The 22,621-nt window shown below is 39.3% G+C and overlaps 3 protein-coding genes across 3 annotated transcripts; 1 reads left to right on the plus strand and 2 right to left on the minus strand.

The window, feature by feature from the left end:
* Positions 1-8,208: 8,208 nt before the first annotated feature.
* Positions 8,209-10,280, plus strand: LOC131633498 (uncharacterized). The gene is made up of 4 exons (XM_058904211.1): positions 8,209-8,933; positions 9,229-9,286; positions 9,425-9,584; positions 9,706-10,280. Exons 1-4 carry the CDS (start codon positions 8,209-8,211, stop codon positions 10,278-10,280), a joined length of 1,518 nt encoding a protein of 505 aa, XP_058760194.1.
* Positions 10,281-13,829: 3,549 nt separating this feature from the next.
* On the minus strand, positions 13,830-15,983 carry LOC131633499 (uncharacterized). Its single transcript, XM_058904213.1, has 3 exons — positions 15,201-15,983; positions 14,256-15,032; positions 13,830-14,177 (listed from the first exon to the last, which is right to left on the minus strand). The coding sequence occupies exons 1-3, from the start codon at positions 15,981-15,983 to the stop codon at positions 13,830-13,832; spliced, it is 1,908 nt and encodes a 635-aa protein (XP_058760196.1).
* A 4,390-nt stretch (positions 15,984-20,373) lies between these two features.
* LOC131633500 (protein MAINTENANCE OF MERISTEMS-like) lies at positions 20,374-20,952 on the minus strand. Its single transcript, XM_058904214.1, has one exon. The coding sequence runs from the start codon at positions 20,950-20,952 to the stop codon at positions 20,374-20,376; it is 579 nt and encodes a 192-aa protein (XP_058760197.1).
* Positions 20,953-22,621: the final 1,669 nt, after the last annotated feature.

The raw sequence follows: 22,621 nt of genomic DNA on the forward strand, positions 1-22,621 counted from the left end.
AACAATTATACGAACATAAAAGAAAACACAAATATACAATTATGTACACAAACCACCACATATGCACAAGTATGGAACACAAACAATTATTATCATACAAAAAGAAAAATTGGTGAATGTTGGATTCACAAGTTGAAAAGTGAAGATTTGTTATTATAGAGCTCATCCGAGATCAACATGTTTCACCAACATTCACCAGTAAAAGTATACTTATATGTAACATATACAAGTAAACTTATATGGTGAACATAAACAAGTAAACATGTACAAGTAAATATATATACAAGTGAAACTATACAATATATACGTTATATACAAAGCTCAAAACCACGAAAACTATTGCGATGCAATTCACAACCATCCCCAGCAACGGCGCCATTTTGTTGAATGCAGTATAGGGCAAGCAACAAACAAGATTTGGAAATATTGATCCGGGAATTATCGTCCTCAGAGATGGAGAGATGCCATTCAAAAGTTTCTACGGTTTCAAGCTTGGGTTTGAATGAGCAAAAAGTAAACAAAGATATAGACAAGAAAAGAATAAACATATTCTTAGAAGAGAAATAACTTATCAGGAATGTAAATATATTCACTCTTCACAAATATACACTTACCAACCCGTTATACTCAACCTACGATACTCATCTAATGTATCACGTATCTCTCACATAAGCGTCCATCTCTGGAGCACAAACGAGATCATCTCACAACTAAGGTTATCTCTAACGCGAAGTTGCGAGAACATCCGTGTTCTCGCGTCGGCGATCTCTCGCGCGCCGCTCAAACACGAAAGCATTACGTACAGATACCCACAGTGAATGCTAGTTCTAAATCTATCTCTAGAGTTCAGAAACTAACAGATAATCATCCTAGATAAGGATTCAAGAAGTTTATCTCTAAAGCACCCCAAATCCCCAGCATAGAGCAAAAATCCAGAACAACATCAACACAGATTTGTAAAGCAAGTTAAACATAACATTATAATCGATAAATATACATAAGATTCAAGTAAATATACAAACAAAACCCAACCAAAGAGAAATACACAAAGAAGAAGAGAAATGAACCGAAGATCTCCCGGTTTGTCAGCTCCGTTCGACGCTCAATCCACCCCCGATCATCCTTATGCAACCTCCGAAGTTGTTTTCTAAGCTAATTTTGATCTAAGAATGAAGTTGATGGTGTTGGGACTCAAAAATACCCAAACCATGACCTAAAAATGTGATTTTGGCCCCTTTTAACGAGCTGCTGTCTTAGCAGGTCCGCTTAGCGGACCCCCTCCGCTCAGCGGACTCAAAATTGCTTCCAGACGCTGATTTGCTCCGCTGGAGCTCCGCTCAGCGGACCCCCTCCGCTTAGCGGAGTCTGCTAAAAATCAGATTTTGTTTTCGCCATAACTCGAGAACCGTAACTCCGAATTGCGCCCGGTTCGAAGCGTTGGAAAGCTTATTCAATGCTCTATCCAATAATGAATGAATGGAAACCAAAATGATGATTTTGGTCATCCTTATTTTGAGTCTTTGGAAGTCTGCTTGACGGTGGCTAAGCGGGCTTTCACCAAAATTGCGAAATCGAAGTCGTGTCTTTGACACTTTATTCCTCAAGGCTCCAATAAGCATGAATACCTATAAAAACAAAGGAAAAACTATCAAATGGTATAAAAGTATATGAAAATACAACTATTCACAAAGTATACGTATTTATACATAAAACGGGGAATTATTCAAACGGTATTAACAAAAGTATCGATAAGTGCCACTATTTACATACACAAAATAAGTACATTTGGCACTTATCAACAAGCATTTAGCAAAAACAACATGGACATTGACAAAAATGTTTAAAGGAGGTATTAATGATCACACACTCACAAGGTGAATTGATATTTGGCTATGGTAGTTGTGCTCGAAATCAAACAAGTGCCTTGATCACTTTTGTGCATTCACAAAAACAACACGAACGAAAGATTAAACATAATAATATCCAGTTAAAACAAGAATTGTCGGTCTCTCGCATATATATACAATGGAAAGCCACCTCACATTTATGGTAAAAAGGGGAAACTAATTATGATTCAAGTCATGAGAAAGTTATGCAAAAAGAATGAGTAATATGAAATTTGTACAAATGAAAAGTATCATAAACATGTTATGCTATAGAAAGCGATAAACGAGTACCTTGCTACGTACAAATTTGAACAATCATTACCGCACAACCGGCATGTTGAATCAATAAAAATCAGAGAATTACCATATGAGACTCCAAGTAATCGGGCCAAAATTTGAGTCTAAACAACAACAAAAGAATTAAAATTATAACTATAAAATATAATACTATACAACCCTGGTGTAAGCGGGAAAAAAGCGAGTCGAGTGAACCATTAAAAAGAGTTCACTGGACAAAAGCAACAAGGCGCGCGACGCGCCCATAAGACCGCGCGACGCGCCCTATGTTCTGCCAAGCCAAGCTCTTTAGCTCCCAGGCCGCGCGACGTGCGCTACACCAGAAAAACAGAACCAACTCAGAAAAACAGAACCAACTCAAAAAAACAGAATTTCAGTGCGCCACCACTTAACACCTACACTACTCATTTACAGAAAACTAAAGTAGAAAAATAAAACCATTGGGATGCCTCCCAACAAGCGCTCGTTTAACGTCGTTAGCTCGACGCCTTTATTGTTTCGCGAATGGTAAGTAACTTCCCCGCGGTACGCCAATGCTTTCGCCTCAAACACAACCTAAAGAAAGCGACCTGCCCAAACACTTAACAAACGAATCAAAAGCAAAAGTATACACAAGTATGTGTAAAAACACAAATATACATAAAACGCAATATTTATAAAATCCTTAATTGGCTAAACAAATTGAAAAGTGAAGATTTAGAATTTACGAACTATCAGAGTTCAATTTGTTTAGCCAACTTCACCTTGCTAAATAGAAAAAGTGAAGAGGAACAAAATCAAACACACAAACATGTATAAGTATGAAAATATAAACATGTATCAATATACAAAAATATACAAGTATGAGAATATGCACAAAATATACGATATTCACAAAACTAAAAAAAAAGAAACTATCGCAATGCGAATTCAATAGAAACACCAATCCCTGGCAACGACGCCATTTTGTTGAAGCAGTAAAGCGGCAAGCAACAAAAGTTTTGGAAGTATTTATCCGAGAAATTATCGTGTCCACGGATATTAGTGCTACTGAATTGCCATTCGACGGATTCTTAGCTCTTGAGTTTGGGTTCAATGGGTTTTAAGTAAGAACAGGAAAAATATAACATATGAACATAAAATAAATACATTCTTGATAGAGAATAGCTTATCTAGTTTGAATCTAAACTACTCCTCACAAACTTAGATTTATCACTCCACCGTACTCAATCTACAATACTCGTCAGAATCACCACATATCCCTCACATCAATATCCATGTCTGCAACACCGACAGAGTTCAACTATATTGCTCTTTCGACAATGTCTCAACCGATCGAACAACACAGAGACATTAAACTCAGATATTAAGTGGATGTTAACCCCAACCCTATGTCTAGAATCAAAAGCTAACAGGTGCTCCCCTAATCAAGATTTATGATGTCTATTTCTACAACAACACAAATCCAAAACATTTAAGCAAAAAGATCAAGGAAACACCGATTAAGATTTGTAAAGTAAACTTTATACAACTAGTAGAAAGAGTAACAAACATCCATGGGTTTAGAGTAATTTACATACAAACTCACCAAAAGAGAAATACAAAGAGAAGAGAAGAGAAGAAGAGGAACCAAACATTTCTTGGTTTGTCAACACCAATCGATGAGAAATTCGACCTCCGATCATCCGATGACAAGCTCCAATGGTGTTTCCAAGCTAAATCTACCCAAAAATGACCTAAGATGAGTTGGGGTTCAAAAATACCCAAAACATAACCTAAAAAACCTGATTTTCGCCTATTTATGAAATTTTCAGATCTGTCCAGCGCGCAGGAGCGCGTATCGCGCCCAACTTGCTGACTTGAAAAAACAGCTTTTAGTAAAAATGACATAACTTGAGAACCGTAACTCCGATTTGCGCCCGGTTCGAAGCGTTGGAAAGCTTATTCAATTTCCTATCTAACAATGAATAAATGTCAGTCAAATTGATGATTTTTATCATCCTTATTTTGAGCCTTAACCACCGAATGAATTGATTCCGTCGCTCAAAATTGCGCGGTTGAAGCCGTGTCTACGACACTTTATTGCTCATGCTCCAAATACGCAAGAATACCTACAAAAAGAGTAGAAAACTATCAAAAAGTATAAAAGTATATGAAAATACATCTATTCACAAAGCATACATATTTATACACAAAACGGGGTATTATTCAAACGTTATTAACAAAAAGTATCGATAAGTGCCACTATTTACAAACACAAAATAACTACATTTTGGCACTTAACAGATCTCGCTTAGCAGACACACGATTATGCAGAAAAATAACAGAGAACTCAGTTCTACAAAAAAGGGGTTTTACCACTCACACTCACTCCCACACAGCAATTTACAACACATACAATCAGTACTTAGCATCTATCATTAACAATCTACATTAAAACATGTTTAAAACACAAATTTCATGAAATCTAACATGAACCCTAACATTCCCGAGTCCTGAAATTGAAGGAAATAGTTTATACACAAATCACAACATCAATCACTCATGTAAACCTCTAACAATTTCTTCTAATGCTCAACAAATCATTAATCAATTTCAAACATTCCTCATGATCGCAATTCTCACACAAAAATGGATTTTAAAGCATATAATCAAATCCCCACCATAATCTATCATCATACATTCCCTTATCATGAAAGAATCCCACCTTTACCTTGGTTTGGATTCAAGACAACTCTAATCTTCTATTGGGGTTTGCCCTAGCGTTCTCTCCTCTTCTCTTCTCTTCTTTCTCTTCTCAATGTCACTTCTAACTCTATTTCCCAATTCTCTCTTGTTTTGATAATTCTTACTTACTTTCTTATTATTACTAATGAGATTTAATTAACACCTCCCACTTGCTAATGCTAACTCTAAGTTAGGCCCAATATTAATAATCTGACTAAATCATTACTACTAATTCCCAATAAAATAACATAAAACCGACTAATCACATAATTATCAAATAATTTATAAAACACACAATAAAATAAATAATTAAAATAAAAACGGTCGTTACACACGGCATCTCCTATTCTAAAAACAATGATCATTTTTGTTGAGTTTTTAATTCTTGCCACTCTATGAAAATACTTGTGTTTCTATCTCCATCAATGTGCCATTTGATTCTTGATTTCTCCAACCAAAACAATTCTTCAATTTTTAGAGCATTATTCAAATCTATTTTGAGCCTTCTTCTTCAAGTTCATCAATATATTAGTGTGACCAGAGTTGTGTATTTTCTCTTGAATTACTTGCAGTTTGATCTCAACATGTTGAACCATAGTTTGCACATTTCAAAACTTGTCTTTGTTCCATGTCCTGAGCATGTCTTTCAACCTTTTCATCTTTTGACTGAGAATGAACATATGGCAGCCACTGATCTTAGTTCCAGCAAATTTTAATTACCTCTACCTTGAATTGGGACTTGAAACTTGGATTATAGAATGAGAAATCTTGTAAGAGAAGGAAGTGGTCTGACTTATTTTTAGTTAGAGTAGAACATGATATGGATGAGTATTGGTCAATCCAAAGCTAATTAAAAATGGCTCGATCTAATCACTTTTGAGTATAAGTTGTACCTCTTCTGCCATTAGCCAAAGAGAAGAAAGCTCCTTTAGTAGGTAGGTGAATTAAGTTATTGGAATCTGTCCAGTTTTGAAAGTCTTTAATGGGACTTATAGAAGGGCTAAAATATCCTCTATATTTATGAGCACATATGATTGTGTTAAAGTCACAAAAAAAACACCAAGGCATAGGAAATTGAATTTACAAACTATGTAGCTTAGCCCAAAGATCCCTCCTCTTGATGTAGCATGTGGATGCATACACTGCAGCAATGACATAATTGTCTAAACCATCAGATATAGACAAAGATACAAACTGATCATGCAAAGATAAAACAGTAGGATTAAGATGAGTAGAGAAGAAACACCAAATATTTAGCAACTGATTGTATCTAGAATTAAGAGCAAACAACTTTAGATCTAATCTAGGCAAGAAGCTGACAGAAAAAGAGCTAAAATCCATCCAAGGCTCGGAAATGAACACAAAATTAGGTTTATTAGCTAAAATTAACTTTTTAAAGCCAATCTTGATTGGGAGTTAGACTATTCCTCTTATATTCCAAAATATACACTTCATTGAGTGTGTTGTGAATAGCTATCCTTATATCTGATGGCGTAAACTATCCTGTCACCTTGAGACTGAGACATTTGCTTCTTTTTCTTTCTTCTAACTATCTGAAATCCTTGTTCATCAACAATTGCCTTTCCCAAATCCATTTTTTGTGAAACTACAATTCTGGTTTGTGTCCCTTTGAATTTGGCTTGTGATCTCTCTATTTTTGTAATCCTCTTTTTCAACCAGATTTGCCCAGGATTCTTGTAGAACTGCTTATCTTTTTGCACTCTAGCTGGTGTAGCAATCTCATGAACGGAATTAGCCTCATCTTGATCGTTCCACTGAGTTGCATCTACAAATTTAGAAGCTAACATAACTTGCATCATTAGAGTCCTTGTTGAAAGTTTCAAGTGGTTGCTTAGAATGTGTATCCATACACATTGAATAAATTACATGAAAATCCATGAAAATCATTTTTGATTCAAAACCTATCTAAACATCATTGAATAAATTATTAAAATACATGAAAATCCATCTTAAATCATAAGCATACGGTTCCCAAGTCAAATCATTAAAATCACAAAATTCCAACATTCCATACAGGTCGCGCCGCGTCCATACTTCGCTGCTCGAAAACAAGTCAGAAATATTTGCTCCCGGCGCATTCTGTGCGATTTTGGGAAAAATCCCATTTTGACAGCACTTCGGGAAAACGATTCTAACACACAAAATCCACCAAACCGCCAACAAAAACACATACATAAGGGTTCTTAAACATGTTTCTATCATGGGTCATCATCATTCATAACAACAAAAACATGGTTTAATTATAAAATTTCATGAAATCAACACAAACCCTAACAATTGGAATTATGAGGAAATGAAGAGATTGAACAACCTAGCATACTACTATCCATAGCATACATATCAACCCACAATAATAAGGATTCTCCCCCTTATCTTAGGTTCAAAATCCCTCTTCTTCTAGTTCCCTTCAATTTCTCCCTTCTTTCTCTTCTTTCTTCTCTTCTCTTTCTCTCTAGCCTCTTTTCTTTCTTTTCCTTCTAACTTAGGTTTCTCACATAACCCCTCTTACTATCTTTATTCTTGTTGGGCTTAACCAACCTAATTCCACATTGAAAATTTTACTTTGTACCCCTACACTTTCCTCTGTACCCCTACAATTTTTTTAAAATGCCAATGTTACCCTCTAAAGATATTAACTATTTTACCATTTTACTTTTATCATTCAATCAAAAAGTCAAAAAAATCTGGAAACTCTTTCTTTGACCCCTACGAGCATCATTTTTGGAACACTTTGTGCAAGCATTCCGGTATGAAAATTTACAAACCGAAACTCTTTCTCCAAGTTTTCCGGTTCTTAAAAAAAATATCCGAAAGTCTTTTTACAACTGTTGCGGGAATATGAAAACCAAACCGGAACACTTTATCAAAGTGTTCGAATACGCTTTTTTCCAAACCGGAAGACTTGACCAATGTTATCAAGTTTACGTTTTCGGAACTCTTTAATTATGTCTTCCTTTTTTTCCATTTTTTTAAATATTTTATGCTTTGTTTCAGGTATGGGAATTCCACTCCAAAATTGTCAAAAAACGAGATAACTGTAGATACCACCGATGCTTTCGTACTTTACAAAGATTTGTCACACGGGAAGAGGTTATCCGATGGGTTAAAGAGACGGGAATCAACAATAAAGTGACCGTTATCATCAACCGTTCGGACATTGAAACAAGCAAAAGAGGAAGAAGCAACAAAGTGATATTTGGGTGCGATAAAGGGGGGAAATATAAGGATAAAAGTGAGACTCAAAGTGCTATTAAGAAACGTGAATGTCCATTCAAAATTAGGTCGACACCGGCAAAAGATGGGGTCTGGATGGAAGATTGATGTAAAGTGTGGAGTTCATAATCATGGTTTACCAGATAGATTGGAAGGTCATTCTTTTGTTTGTAGGTTGACAACAGATGAGAAGCATCATGTTGCTAATTTGACAAAGAGACACGTTCCTCCTAGACACGTATTGATTTCCTTGCAAGAGGGAGATCCTAAAAATGTCACTCGGATCACCCAAATATACAAGCATAGGAGTGTGATAGAAGTAGAGATAAGAGGTCCAAGAAATGAGATACAACATTTTCTTAAGCTTATAGAGGGGGCGAACTATGTTTATTGGAGTAGGAAAAGGGATGATTCGAAAGTTGTGAGAGATATTTTTTGGGCTCATCCAGATTCAATAAAGTTGCTGAATCTTTTTCCAAGTGTCTTGATTATGGACGCCACATATAAGACCAACAAATATAGACAACCTCTTTTTGAAATAGTTGGAATGACATCGACCGAGTTGACATTTGCAGTTGCATTTGCTTATATGGAGTGTGAGCAGACAAAGAGTTATTGTTTGGTCTTGGATAAGCTGAAGCAATTGTTTGTGAAGAAAGATGTGGGTCCACAAGTGATTTTGACGGATAGAGATCTTGCTTTGATGAAATCAGTTGAAGTTGTGTTTCCTACGATGCATAACTTGCTATGTCGTTTTCACATTAACCAAAATGTTGGGATGAAATGCAAGGAATATGTGATGAAAGACATGTAAGAGACGATTGACACATTACGGAAAGATGTTGTATGGGCTATTAATGAGGTTGAGTATGGTGTACGGTTGAAATATCTTGAGCAAGCATGCTTTCCTTGTAGTGACTTCCTCGATTACGTGAAAAAAACTTGGTTGATCCCACATAGACAAAGATTTGTAGGCGCATGGATTGATCGTGTGCTTCATTTTGGTAACACAACGACTAATCGGTATGTCATAATTCTTAGTCTTTTTAGTATGTAATAATTTTTAATGTGTTATTTTTTTTAAACTTATTTTGTTTATTTTTAGGGTTGAGTCTGCACATTGGAAGCTAAAGCAGATGATAGGGAACAATCTTGGTGACATGGTCAAATTTTGGGAAGCTATGAATTCTAACCTGAAAATACAAATAAGTAACATTCAAGCTTCGTTTCAAAAAAGTTTTTATGAGGTTGAGCACGCACACATTAGTCTTTTTTATGGTAATTTACGTGGTTCGGTATAGAGATACGCTTTGAGACGCATTGCTGATGAGTTATTGAGACTTGATTATGTGTTAAATAGTAGGGAAAAATATGGTTGTAATATGAGAACAAGTTATGGGTTACCTTGTGCTTGTGAGATGGGAAAATTGATTGTTGTTGGAATCCCATTACCAATAGAAAGTGTTCATCTTCAATGGAGGATACTATCTATGAAGGTGAGTTGCCTTTAGATGAGGAAGCTGGTTTAGAGGTGGATATGAGTAATGCAATTGATGAATTGTGGAGAAGGTTTAAATCATAGATGTTGTTGGAAATAGAGCATTAAAAAGTAGGGTTTGTGAAATTGCATATCCCACAACAACTTCATTGTGTTCACCACCTGAGAAAATAAAAACTAAAGGAGGAGTGAAGAGGAAAGGGAAGAAACCAGTTTGGTATGATGTTTATAGGGATCCTTCAGGTTTTGAGTATGCTGACCAGGCGTCTCAATCTTCACAAATACAATCACAAGCATCACAAACTTCCAGGAAGCAATCACAGTCAAAGAAGCACTCACAACCAAAGAACCAGGATTTCACTCTTCAATTTCCTTGTCATATTAGGCCATATATTACCGAGATTGTTAATATTGAATCAGATGGTAATTGTGGAATTAGAGCCATTGCATCGTTTCATGGGTATAGCGAGGATGGTTGGTCAATGGTTCGTCGTGACTTGGACATGGAAATAAGAGAAAAGAAGGACTTATATGAGAGATTGTTCGGCTCAAGATTATCCGAAGTGAGAAACGGATTGATGATAGATAATGTTGGTTTTCAACCACCAGAGAAATGGTTGTCACTACCAGACATGGGTTATTTGATAGCGAATCTGTAACACCCCATACATACATTTCCTAGGATATACGTATATGGCATTAAAATGGTAATCAAAGAATCATAACATAAGCAGCGTAATAGATAATGTATAAGTACAAGTCCAAAAGCCCAAACTGTCATGGCCAAATACATAGGTTTCCAACAAGTACTAGTACATATCCATGATACAAAAGATGATAGATACAAAATATCATGCACTACAAAAGAGCATATCGCCAAGAAACACCATCTCGAAGCTAAGCCATCTTACCCTTCCCACGATCCTGCCTCGAACCACCTGTAAAAAGAATAATTGGAATGGGGTGAGATTACTAAATCTTAGCGAGTCTCCCTATCCTACGGGTTCGCTCGGTTCTACAAGGAGCATGCAATCAACGGATTCACCGAGAATCCGGGTTGTCCTCACGGCTAGGAACAAGTACAAGCAAGGGTACACCGTTATTGGAAGTTCCATAACTATCCAATGAGGCAATAATAAAAAACACTAAGCCAAGTCATCCAATATACAACCCGTACCCATGTAAGGGGAATCCAAGAGTGAGTTAAATGCCTGCTACATAGACTACGCATCCACACCCTCGGAGAGTTACACCCATGTCTATTGTCAAGAGACTTGTACATGCACATCGCAAGTGAATCGGATAAGTCCTATGTGGTTTATCCGTGACGAGTTACAGCGGTGACTTACCTACATGGCTTCACGGCCCCGTCATTCACTATACGCCAATATGGTCGCCACAATGTACAAAACGCCATCAAGACTACATGAGCCCACCGGGCGAAAGCCTAGTGATTATCTATGTGACATCACTAGAGGTGAGTTAAGCGAGAAGTGCATCCTATGTGGTACCACTACCTCACCATACCAAGCACGTCGATGCTATTAACCGCTGGTGGAACGCCTTTGAAGACCCACACAAGCACATCGCAATGGTAGCTCAGGTGCGTAAGACATACCCAAATCATAAAGCAAGGTATCCAAGATCACAAAGCATGGCACGCACTAAAGATCACAAAGCATTAGTCGTGGTCTTAAGCGATTTACCATCTATTAGCCAGGCCTACTCTGATTCAAGTTTATATATAAACACAATCAGGCCACACAGGCAAGGCATCTCCGAACGTTCAACCGGAACGAACGAGAAAAGCAATGATCACATCAAAACATAATTCACACATTGTATTACTCAAGCATACGTGTATATAAGTAGGATGGTGATCATATCGTAGTCTCATACATTAAAATACATGCCAACATGTCATACGAGTCATAAGAGGCTTTCGGTTCTCAATACGAAGCGAAACTGCATTCATAGGGGAGAATTATCAATTCTGCATCAGACTAGTTCGCTACAGCGAACTTCTGTTCGCTACAACGAACTCGAACAGAAGCAAACTTTCTCAATTCCAGGTTAGTTCGCTACAGCGAACTCCCAGCGACGCCCCGATTCGCTACAGCGAATGAAAGTTCGCTACAGCGAATAAATCAACTCAACTCCCAGGTTTATTTGCTACACAGTTCGCTACAGCGAACCATTCGCTACAGCGAACCATTCGCTACAGCGAACCATTCGCTACAGCAAAATAAAGTTCGCTGCAGCGAACTCTGCAAAATCGGCAAAATGCAGAAACGCATTTGGGGTCCCCAAACCCCAAAATTTCACATGCAGTCAATCTTGATGGAGTAATAAGGCATGGCAATAGTACATACACGAATTACTACTAAATAAAGTCTTAAACATGCATGAATAAGGATAATATAACACATACTCTCAATCCCTTAATCCCTCACATTGGCATAAACCCCAAAAGTTCCCCAAAGTCTCTATCTATGAGACTCACCTTGAAATCAGAGTAGAAGAAGCTGCTAACAGGTTGCTTGATGATGGATCAGGGTTGTGATGATGATCTCTTGAACATGCAAGGTGGAAGATGAAGATGATGATGGGTCTCTTCCTCCCTCCTTCCTCTTGTTTCACGCTCTTTCTCTTCCTCTCTACAAAATCTGGTTTGTTTCCAAAAGTGGAGGATTATCATGCCTTCCAAACAATTCCTAAGTCCTAATTTAAGTGGGCAAAGACTATAATACCCCTCACACATATTTAGTTTACTTCTCAATACTTCTAAATACATGGTAGGTATAACATAACTTTAAAAATCCTCCACTAATTCCTTCTTAGGAAATATTAATACCGGTATTACATTCTCCCCCCTTAAATTAGAATTCGTCCTCGAATTCGGAAACTTACCAAAATAGGTGAGGATATAACTCCCGCATCTCTGATTCAAGCTCCCAAGTAGCTTCGTCAGGTCGCGACTCCTCCCATAGCACCTTGACAAGAGGTATTTCCTTGCTTCTCAAAGACTTACTAGCATACTCCAGAATACGACACGGTTTCGGTTGGAATGAAAGATCTGGCTCTACTTCAATCGTATCTGGTAGGATAAGATGAAACGAATCTGGCACAAACTTCCGCAACTGAGACACATAGAATACGTCATGCATCCTGGATAGTGAAGGAGGCAACGCTAACTGGTATGCGACTTCACCTATCTGTCTCATGATCTGGTAAGGTCCCACGTATCCCGGGCTAAGCTTGCGCGTCTTAAAAGGTCCCTTCAACCTCAACCTTGGAGTCACCTTCAAGAACACATGATCTCCTACATCAAACTCCAACGGTCTCCTTCGTTTGTCCGCATAACTCTTTTGTCGATCTTGAGCTTGTTTCATCTTATCTCGGATCATCTTAACCTTCTCCGTGGTTTCTTGAATTATCTCCGGTCCAAGAATTCCCTTCTCACCAACTTCAGACCAACACAACGGTGATCAACACTTCCTCCCATACAAGGCTTCATATGGGGTCATACCGATACTCGCATGATAACCGTTGTTATATGCGAATTCTATCAAAGGTAAGTTATCTTTCCAACTTCCACCAATTTCCAAGATACATGCCCTTAGCATATCCTCAATGGTCTGAATAGTCCTTTCTGTTTGTCCATCTGTCTAAGGGTGGTTAGAAGTGCTCAAATTCAGATCTGTACCCATCTCTTGATGAAAAGCTTTCCAAAACCGGGATGTGAACTTCGGGTCTCTATCCGACACAATGCTTGAAGGTACACCATGCAATCTTACAATTTTTGCCACAAAAAGCCTCGCAAGAAGAGTAACCTTATGAGTAGTCTTAACCGGCAAGAAATGCGCGGACTTGGTCAAACGATCCACTATCACCCATATCGAGTCATAGCCACCTAAGGCTCGTGGCAGTCCCACAATGAAGTCCATCGATATGCTGTCCCACTTCCAAACAGGAATATCTAAGGGTTGTAACATACCACCGGGCCTTTGGTGTTCAATCTTCACTTGTTGACATATCGCACACTGCTCTACATAGTTAGCCACATCTCTTTTCATACCGGGCCACCAAAAATTCCCTTTCAAATCTTGATACATCTTGGTCGATCCGGGATGGATGGTGAATTTGCTCTTGTGAGCCTCGTCCAAAATTAACCTCCTTAACTCCACGTCATTTGGCACACATATCCTTCATCCAAAAAGAATGAGTCCATCGGATGTACGAATGAAATCTGGGAGGTTTGATTTAGCCTGCAGTTCTACATCATTACACTGTGCTTGAAGGATCCTTTCCCGCAACTCATTCTCAATACACAAGTTACTAATCAACACACCCGTTGGTGCCCACTCAAATTGTAAATCCAAATTTCTGAACTTCTCCATAAGGCCAAACTCCAATATCATCAGTTCTGCAACTTTTAACTCCTTTCTACTCAAGGCATCCGCTATCTTATTAGCTTTACCGGGATGGTACTTCAAATCAAAGTCAAAGTCCTTCAAGTACTCCATCCATCTCCTCTGACGCATGTTAATTTCCTTCTGATCAAAGAGATACTTCAAACTCTTGTGATCACTAAACATCTCAAAGTGAACTCCATACAAATAATGTCGCCACACCTTGAGTGCAAACACTATTGCAGCGAGTTCAAGGTCATGAGTAGGATAATTCTCTTCATGAGACCTCAACTGTCTAGATGCATAAGCTACAACCTGTCCATCTTGCATCAACACTCCACCTAAACCTTTCTTAGAAGCATCGCAAAACACTTCATAAGATCGGTTTGGATCTGGGATCACCAACACTGGGGCAGTAGTCAGTTTCTCCTTGAGTTTCTGAAAACTCTTCTCACATTCAAAATTCCATTCGAATGAAACTTCCTTCCTTGTAAGTTTGGTCAAAGATAATGCCAACTTGGAAAAGCCCATAATGAACCTCCGATAGTTACCTGCCAAGCCTAGGAAACTACGGACTTCAGTTGCATTCTTGGGTCGTTCCCAATTTATCACTGCTTCTACCTTTGAAGGGTCTACAGCTACGCCGCCGCCACATATGACATGTCCAAGAAACTTGACTTCGGACATCCAGAACTCACATTTGCTAAACTTCGCAAACAACTGCTTTTCTCTAAGAACCGACAACACAATCCTCAAATGCTCCATGTGCTCTTCAATAGTCCGAGAGTAGATCAAGATGTCATCTATGTAGATTACCACGAACTGATCCAAATATGGTTGAAACACCCGGTTCATGTAATCCATAAAGACAGCAGGAGCATTGGTCACCCCGAACGGCATAACCAAAAACTCGTAATGACCGTATCTCGTCCTAAAAGCAGTCTTCGATACGTCCGAACTCTTAACCCGAATCTGATGATATCCCGACCTGAGGTCAATCTTCGTGAACACACAGGCACCTTTCAATTGATCTAGGAGGTCATCAATTCGCGGTAGAGGATACTTGTTCTTTATGGTTACCTTGTTCAGCTGACGATAATCAATGCACAAACGCATACTACCGTCCTTCTTCTTTACCAACAAAACTGGGGCTCCCCATGGAGAAACACTAGGACGAATGAAGTGTTTCGCCAACAACTCTTCTAGCTGATTCTTCAACTCTCTTAGCTCTGTATGAGACATTCGATAAGGGGCAATCGAAACTGGAGCGGTACCCGGAGCAAGATCAATAGAGAATTCAACTTCCCTTTCCGGTGGAAGAGAGGTAACATCCTCAGGAAATACATGGGAAAATTCACACACAACCGGAATCTCCAATACATTCTTCTTGTCTTTAGAGTCCGACGTAAGAACCAAGAGGAAAGACTTCTCTTGAACAAAAAGGTAATTGATCATGTTAACCGTACCTTCTAGAAGATGTTTAATGGCATCGGTTGGTGTAGTCTCCTCAGCAGGAATGAAGATAGCCTTCTCTTTACAATCGATGTACACCGAGTTAGCCGACAACCAGTCCATACCCAGTACTACATCGATCTTCTTAAGCGGTAGAAAAATGAGGTCAATCAAGAATCTACGACCATTGAAGGTAATAGAACACTCCTTGCAAATTTCTCGAGCTTCTACTACATCATCAGTAGCCGAAGAAATAACCATAGGATTTGCAAGGCAACTTGTCTCAAAGCCAAGCCTCTGCACACAATGATAAGAGATAAAAGAATGTGTCGCTCCACAATCTACTAATACAAACAAAGGTTGATTATTGACATAACACGTACCAGCAACAAGATTGGTGTTTCCTTGAGCCTTCCTAGCATCCAAGGTGTAAACACGACCTTTAGTCTTTTCTGGAACATCCGGGGCTGCACAATCTTTCATAAAGTGACCCGTCATCCCGCATTTGTAACACTTCTTTGAACCTATTGAGCAATTACCATAATGCTTCCTATTTCACTTGCCACATTGAGGGGGCTGAGTAGAGCGATCCCCATAAACTGGTTTCTTCATTGTCGAAGAATTACGGGGTCTCAAATGCTGCCCCGACCTTCCTTGATCCCTACGAACCGACTTATTCTGCTCTCTTTCCTCCTGAACCCTCTTCAATGTGTTCTCAACAACATAGCATTGCCTCAAACACTCAGCATAAGTAGTAAAATCCCTTTGAGACACACTGTGTACAATATCAGCATTCAGCCCCATGAGGAACTGATCAATCTTCCATAGTTCGTCTGGTGCATAGGCAGCTTGTCTGGAATAGGCAGCCATGTCCTCAAACTTCTCAGCATATTCAGACACCGACATGTTGCCTTGTTTGAAGGACTGAAACTCACGCTCCTTCAAAGCTCGCACACTGTTGGGGTAGTACTTATCCAAGAAAGCTGTCTTGAAATGTTGTCAATCCTTTGGAATTCCTTGATTAGTGAAATACGTGGATTCCGTATTCCACCATCTACCTTCCGGTCCTTTCATCTTTTGAGCCGCAAAGATTACCTTTTCTTCTTCAGTACACTGGATAGCCTGAAATATCATCTCCATGCCATACAACCAATCATGAGAAATAACTGGATCCAAGCCACCCAAGAACTCTGGCGGATCCATCCGAAAGAAGGCACGAAATCAGGCCCTGCTGCAGCCTGAGGAGTAGGAGCAGTTGGTTGTTGCCCTTGCATGCCTTGCATCATCTGCATCATCATCTGATTCTGCTGTTGCATCTGTTGCATTATCTGCACCCAAGGCACACCCTCATTCTCAGTTTCAGGCCCAGTCTCCACATTCCTCGTCCTGGGCCTTCCGGGACCTCTGCGTTGTTCAGCCATCTTCCTGTTTGTCCTACACATGGAATCAAGTTGATCAGGCTTAATGCCATAAGTAAGACATAAGGAATCATGCCGACACTACACATATGAGGCAGAATTATGCTGACTTATAATGTTTCGTGGCAAAGCCGAGAATCGACCTGCTCTGATACCAATTGTAACACCCCATACATACATTGCCTAGGATATACGTATATGGAATTAAAGTGGTAATCGAAGAATCATAACATAAGCAGCGGAATAGATAATGTATAAGTACAAGTCCAAAAGCCCAAACTGTCATGGCCAAATACATAGGTTTCCAACAAGTACTAGTACATATCCATGATACAAAAGATGATAGATACAAAATATCATGCACTACAAAAGAGCATATCACCAAGAAACACCATCTCGAAGCTAAGCCATCTTACCCTTCCCACGATCCTGCCTCGAACCACCTGTAAAAAGAATAATTGGAATGGGGTGAGATTACTAAATCTTAGCGAGTCTCCCTATCCTACGGGTTCGCTCGGTTCTACAAGGAGCATGCAATCAACGGATTCACCGAGAATCCGGGTTGTCCTCACGGCTAGGAACAAGTACAAGCAAGGGTACACCGTCATTGGAAGTTCCATAACTATCCAATGAGGCAATAATAACAAACACCAAGCCAAGTCATCCAATATACAACCCGTATCCATGTAAGGGGAATCCAAGAGTGAGTTACATGCCTGCTACATAGACTACGCATCCACACCCTCGGAGAGTTACACCCATGTCTATTGTCAAGAGACTTGTACATGCACATCGCAAGTGAATCGGATAAGTCCTATGTGGTTTATCCGTGACGAGTTACAACGGTGACTTACCTACATGGCTTCACGGCCCCGTCATTCACTATACGCCAATATGGTCGCCACAATGTACAAAACGCCATCAAGACTACATGAGCCCACCGGGCGAAAGCCTAGTGATTATCTATGCGACATCACTAGAGGTGAGTTAACCGAGAAGTGCATCCTATGTGGTACCACTACCTCACCATACCAAGCACGTCGATGCTATTAACCGCTGGTGGAACGCCTTTGAAGACCCACATAAGCACATCACAATGGTAGCTCAGGTGCGTAAGACATACCCAAATCATAAAGCAAGGTATCCAAGATCACAAAGCATGGCACGCACTAAAGATCACAAAGCATTAGTCGTGGTCTTAAGCGATTTACCATCTATTAGCCAGGCCTACTCTGATTCAAGTTTATATATAAACACAATCAGGCCACACAGGCAAGGCATCTCCGAACGTTCAACCGGAACGAACGAGAAAAGCAATGATCACATCAAAACATAATTCACACATTGTATTACTCAAGCATACATGTATATAAGTAGGATGGTGATCATATCGTAGTCTCATACATTAAAATACATGCCAACATGTCATACGAGTCATAAGAGGCTTTCGGTTCTCAATACGAAGCGAAACTGCATTCATAGGGGAGAATTATCAATTCTGCATCAGACTAGTTCGCTACAGCGAACTTCTGTTCGCTACAACGAACTCGAACAGAAGCAAACTTTCTCAAGTCCAGGTTAGTTCGCTACAGCGAACTCCCAGCGACGCCCCGATTCGCTACAGCGAATGAAAGTTCGCTACAGCGAATAAATCAACTCAACTCCCAGGTTTATTCGCTACACAGTTCGCTACAGCAAAATAAAGTTCGCTGCAGCGAACTCTGCAAAATCGGCAAAATGCAGAAACGCGTTTGGGGTCCCCAAACCCCAAAATTTCACATGCAGTCAGTCTTGATGGAGTAATAAGGTATGGCAATAGTACATACACGAATTACTACTAAATAAAGTCTTAAACATGCATGAATAAGGATAATAGAACACATACTCTCAATCCCTTAATCCCTCACATTGGCATGAACCCCAAAAGTTCCCCAAAGTCTCTATCTATGAGACTCACCTTGAAATCAGAGTAGAAGAAGTTGCTAACAGGTTGCTTGATGATGGATCTGGGTTGTGATGATGATCTCTTGAACATGCAAGGTGGAAGATGAAGATGATGATGGGTCTCTTCCTCCCTCCTTCCTCTTGTTTCACGCTCTTTCTCTTCCTCTCTACAAAATCTGGTTTGTTTCCAAAACTGGAGGATTATCATGCCTTCCAAACAATTCCTAAGTCCTAATTTAAGTGGGCAAAGACTATAATACCCCTCACACACATATTTAGTTTAATTCTCAATACTTCTAAATACATGGTAGGTATAACATAACTCTAAAAGTCCTCCACTAATTACTCAATTAGTAGACTCTTAGGAAATATTAATACCAGGTATTACAGAATCGGTATAACGTCACTCTTGTGCATTTAGGTAACCCGTGCTTGACTTTTTTTCCCATGACAACAATATTTTCTCCAAGTGCTCCTACATATTGCATTGGCCTTGTCAACAAGAATCATTGGATTCGGGTAACCTTTATATATATATATATATATATTTTATGTTATGTGACATAATTGAAATTACTATGTAATCAGGTTAATATGAAAGAAGGCTTCCCTCTGCCACCCGTCACGTTAGATTGGAAGGAGTTTCGTTATCAAGCGAAGACATCTTGGATGAAAGGATTTGCAGGACATCTTCAAAATTGGCTACATCTTTCGCCTATGTTACCATCAAGTGTTAATTTAGAGTAGGTGACGTTTATTACATGTAATATTTTAACTAAGAACATCTTGGAAGAAGTTTTTATTTTTACTTTTTTTCGAGTAGATAGAACTTAGAACATTAAAACATAGAACATAAAAATTAACAGTAAAACATAGATTATAAAACATTAACATTAAAACATAGAACACTGAACATTCAAACTTAAACTCTTACAGACAATTCTGGACGCACCAGCATCTTCAGGACATCGTCAGCAGACCTTGTTAGGTTCACCTCAAACTCGATCGGCCCCTTAGTTATCTTACACCAGTGTGATTTCAACATGTCTTTCATATCAGCATCGCACTTCAACTCCACAACATTATAACTTACCCTCCCATCAACGTCCATGCTCCAGTTTTCAAGGTACGAGATTTTACTCACCAGTCTGTTATCAGTTTCAGGCAATTTTTCATTCAACCAACTTGTAAATGCCTCAAGATTCCCGCATCCGTCAGGTATGGGAAACTTCATGGGAGCCTTAGTTTTAGTAAGGTAAACAACTGTGTCAACCATAAAATTATAAAGATACATTTTGAAAATATGATATTTTTTTCTCAACATCATTAACCCCTATTTATAGGCCATCATATCCACGCAATCCACTGTCAGTGCAATCTTATCCACGAAAATGTATTTGTGCAATCTTATCCATCCAAATAAAACCAAAACCAAAACACAAAATAAAACAAAAAACAAACCATAATCCATAATATCTCAAAGGGTAACAAATAAAACAAAAATAATCCATAAGATACAAAAATAATCAATGGTCACGAGCAATGCATAAAACCTTGAACAAATCAGCATACGCTATATCATCCTCCTCTGCCTCCGCCTGTCGGAGATAGCGATGAACCAATGTGGAAGCACGAGACCAATCCGGATCGGCGGGTCTTGCATCAAAGACAGGAACTGGAACCTCTCTACGCGCACGAGGTGGGGGCGGTACCCGAGGATGCGACACACGGTAATACCACTGTAAATATCCATCAAGCGTCTCATAGGTGTATCTGACTGTTGCGGTGTCTCTAACCTCATCGGCCACGCTCCGGTCATAGCCAATCCACTCCATAACAATGTCATCATCGCTCATCGTATCAGCAGGAGGTGGAGGAGGAATATACTGATGAAGACCAAACTGACGAAGACATCTGTCAGGTAAGTATGGCACATGTACGTCACCCCAGACAAGAAAACCTCTGTACAGAGATAGCTCGTCAAAAGGAAGGTGACGTCTGTGATCCTCGAATGGGCGCCATATGACGTCTGTAGGTGTCAACTGATCCAAAACTGGTCTCAACTGATCCACCTTCATAGCTCCTTGCCTGTAGGACCATCTCATCGCCCGAGGAAGCCCACGATTTTCAGATGGACGCCAGTTCTCTCCTTTCCTTCCAAGTGTAGGAAAATACTCATGAATCCAACACTGTTATCACATGAAAATATAACATATAAATTAATATACATATATTTAAGAATATAAATAAAAATATACGAATTAACATACAATTAATTAAAGGATAAAAATTAAAATAGCATAAACATCTATAGAAGAGTAGAATATCCATCTAACTGCTTGCAACTAAACATAGATGCATCTCCAAGATGTCGATAAAGAGTGACCAGTGCAGCAGATGCCCAACTGTAAGCACCAAGTCTCCCTAGATCTCTAAACAACAACAAATATCGGGCCTCGACAAGAGTGAAAGTCTTGTCGGCAAAAATCGTAGAACCCACCAACATCATAAGATATGCCCTGGTCGCAAAAATCTAGCTACTGGCAGCAGGATACTCCACGAATCTATCATATAACCACTGCAGTGAATAATAAGCTCCCCGAAAATCACGCACATGTCGAGCCATCTGACCCCTCCCCACTCCCAAATACTGGATGCCGAGCTCAACTGCCATCTCCTCGGTGACATGCTCCTCAAGAAACCAGAACAAATCTCCAATGGGCAAGTGCAACAGACTGGCAACATCATTCAAAGTAATCGTCATCTTACCAAATGGCATGTGAAATGACGATGTCTCTATATGCCACCTCTCCACAAATGCTGATACAAGATTAACGTCTATCTTGGTCAGGCTAGTTCTCTGGAGACTAGTAAGACCTGACCTAGACACGAAAGCATCCATCTCTGGTGGGAGCATCTAAGGAACTCTATCCTGAAGCTTCGTCCCATGACCTGCCACTTTGAGCTCCTTTTTAGGACCTCTTTCCTGAAAATACAAAAAATACACATTATAAAATATAATAATAAATTAATTTTAAAATAATAAAAGTAGAATAAAATAGATAAATTTATTTTACATACCTCCCCAAACCATAGACGACGAGCAACATGGTCCTCGTATCGAACAAGTAATGATCGATCCGAAGGTCCTCCAGGATACCCGGTTGGCTGCGGTGGCTCCTGTGGTGGCGGAACTGGTACAGAGGGACCAGCTTCATCTGCTGTGCGGCGGCGTCGGCAAGTAGGCCTCCCGTCTGCTCCTAGTGTGCGCATGTTTTTTATTTTAAAAAAAAATTAAAAAAAAAAAACCATAAAAAAACCAAAACCGGAACAGTTCAAAAATGCGTTCCGGTGTGTTATTTTGCTTAACCAGAACCATTTCCAAATGCGTTATGGTATGAAAACGACTGAACCGGAACATATTACAAAAGCGTTTCGGTATGAGGCAAGCGGACCAGAAGACTTTTCTAAAGGGTTCCGGTATGTGTTGTGTGTGAACCGGAACACTTTCAAAATGTGTTCCGATGTGTTTTCAACTGTTCTGGTGTGTACGAAATGCGAACCGGATGCCTTCCACAGTGTTCCGGTTTATGCTTTGGAAATTTATCAGAGCGTTTTCGTTTGCAATTGGTGAAAAGGTGAAAATGAAAAAAAAAAACTTATTTATATGAGAGTAATTTCGTCCAAAATTTTTTACTGTAGGGGTACAAGGGCAGTTGTAGGGGTACAAAGTAAAATTTTCTTCCACATTCTAATTAATTAGGCCCAATAACT

This window comes from Vicia villosa, unplaced genomic scaffold, assembly GCF_029867415.1.
Source record: "Vicia villosa cultivar HV-30 ecotype Madison, WI unplaced genomic scaffold, Vvil1.0 ctg.001130F_1_1, whole genome shotgun sequence".
Taxonomy (NCBI): Eukaryota; Viridiplantae; Streptophyta; class Magnoliopsida; order Fabales; family Fabaceae; genus Vicia; species Vicia villosa.

Bases quoted from the DNA above. Each gene is read 5' to 3' on its own strand.
- LOC131633498 (XM_058904211.1), top strand. From the start codon at position 8,209: ATGGGGTCTGGATGGAAGATTGATGTAAAGTGTGGAGTTCATAATCAT. The intron at 8,934-9,228 runs GTAAGAGACGAT...GTTTATTTTTAG, and splicing joins GAATATGTGATGAAAGACAT to GGTTGAGTCTGCACATTGGA. The intron at 9,287-9,424 runs GTCAAATTTTGG...GGTTCGGTATAG, and splicing joins GGAACAATCTTGGTGACATG to AGATACGCTTTGAGACGCAT.
- LOC131633500 (XM_058904214.1), bottom strand. From the start codon at position 20,952: ATGAGATGGTCCTACAGGCAAGGAGCTATGAAGGTGGATCAGTTGAGA.
- LOC131633499 (XM_058904213.1), bottom strand. From the start codon at position 15,983: ATGACGGGTCACTTTATGAAAGATTGTGCAGCCCCGGATGTTCCAGAA. The intron at 15,033-15,200 runs GTTTCTCCATGG...GTGTTCACGAAG, and splicing joins AACACTTCATTCGTCCTAGT to ATTGACCTCAGGTCGGGATA. The intron at 14,178-14,255 runs GTGTGGCGACAT...CTCTTTGATCAG, and splicing joins CAATAGTGTTTGCACTCAAG to AAGGAAATTAACATGCGTCA.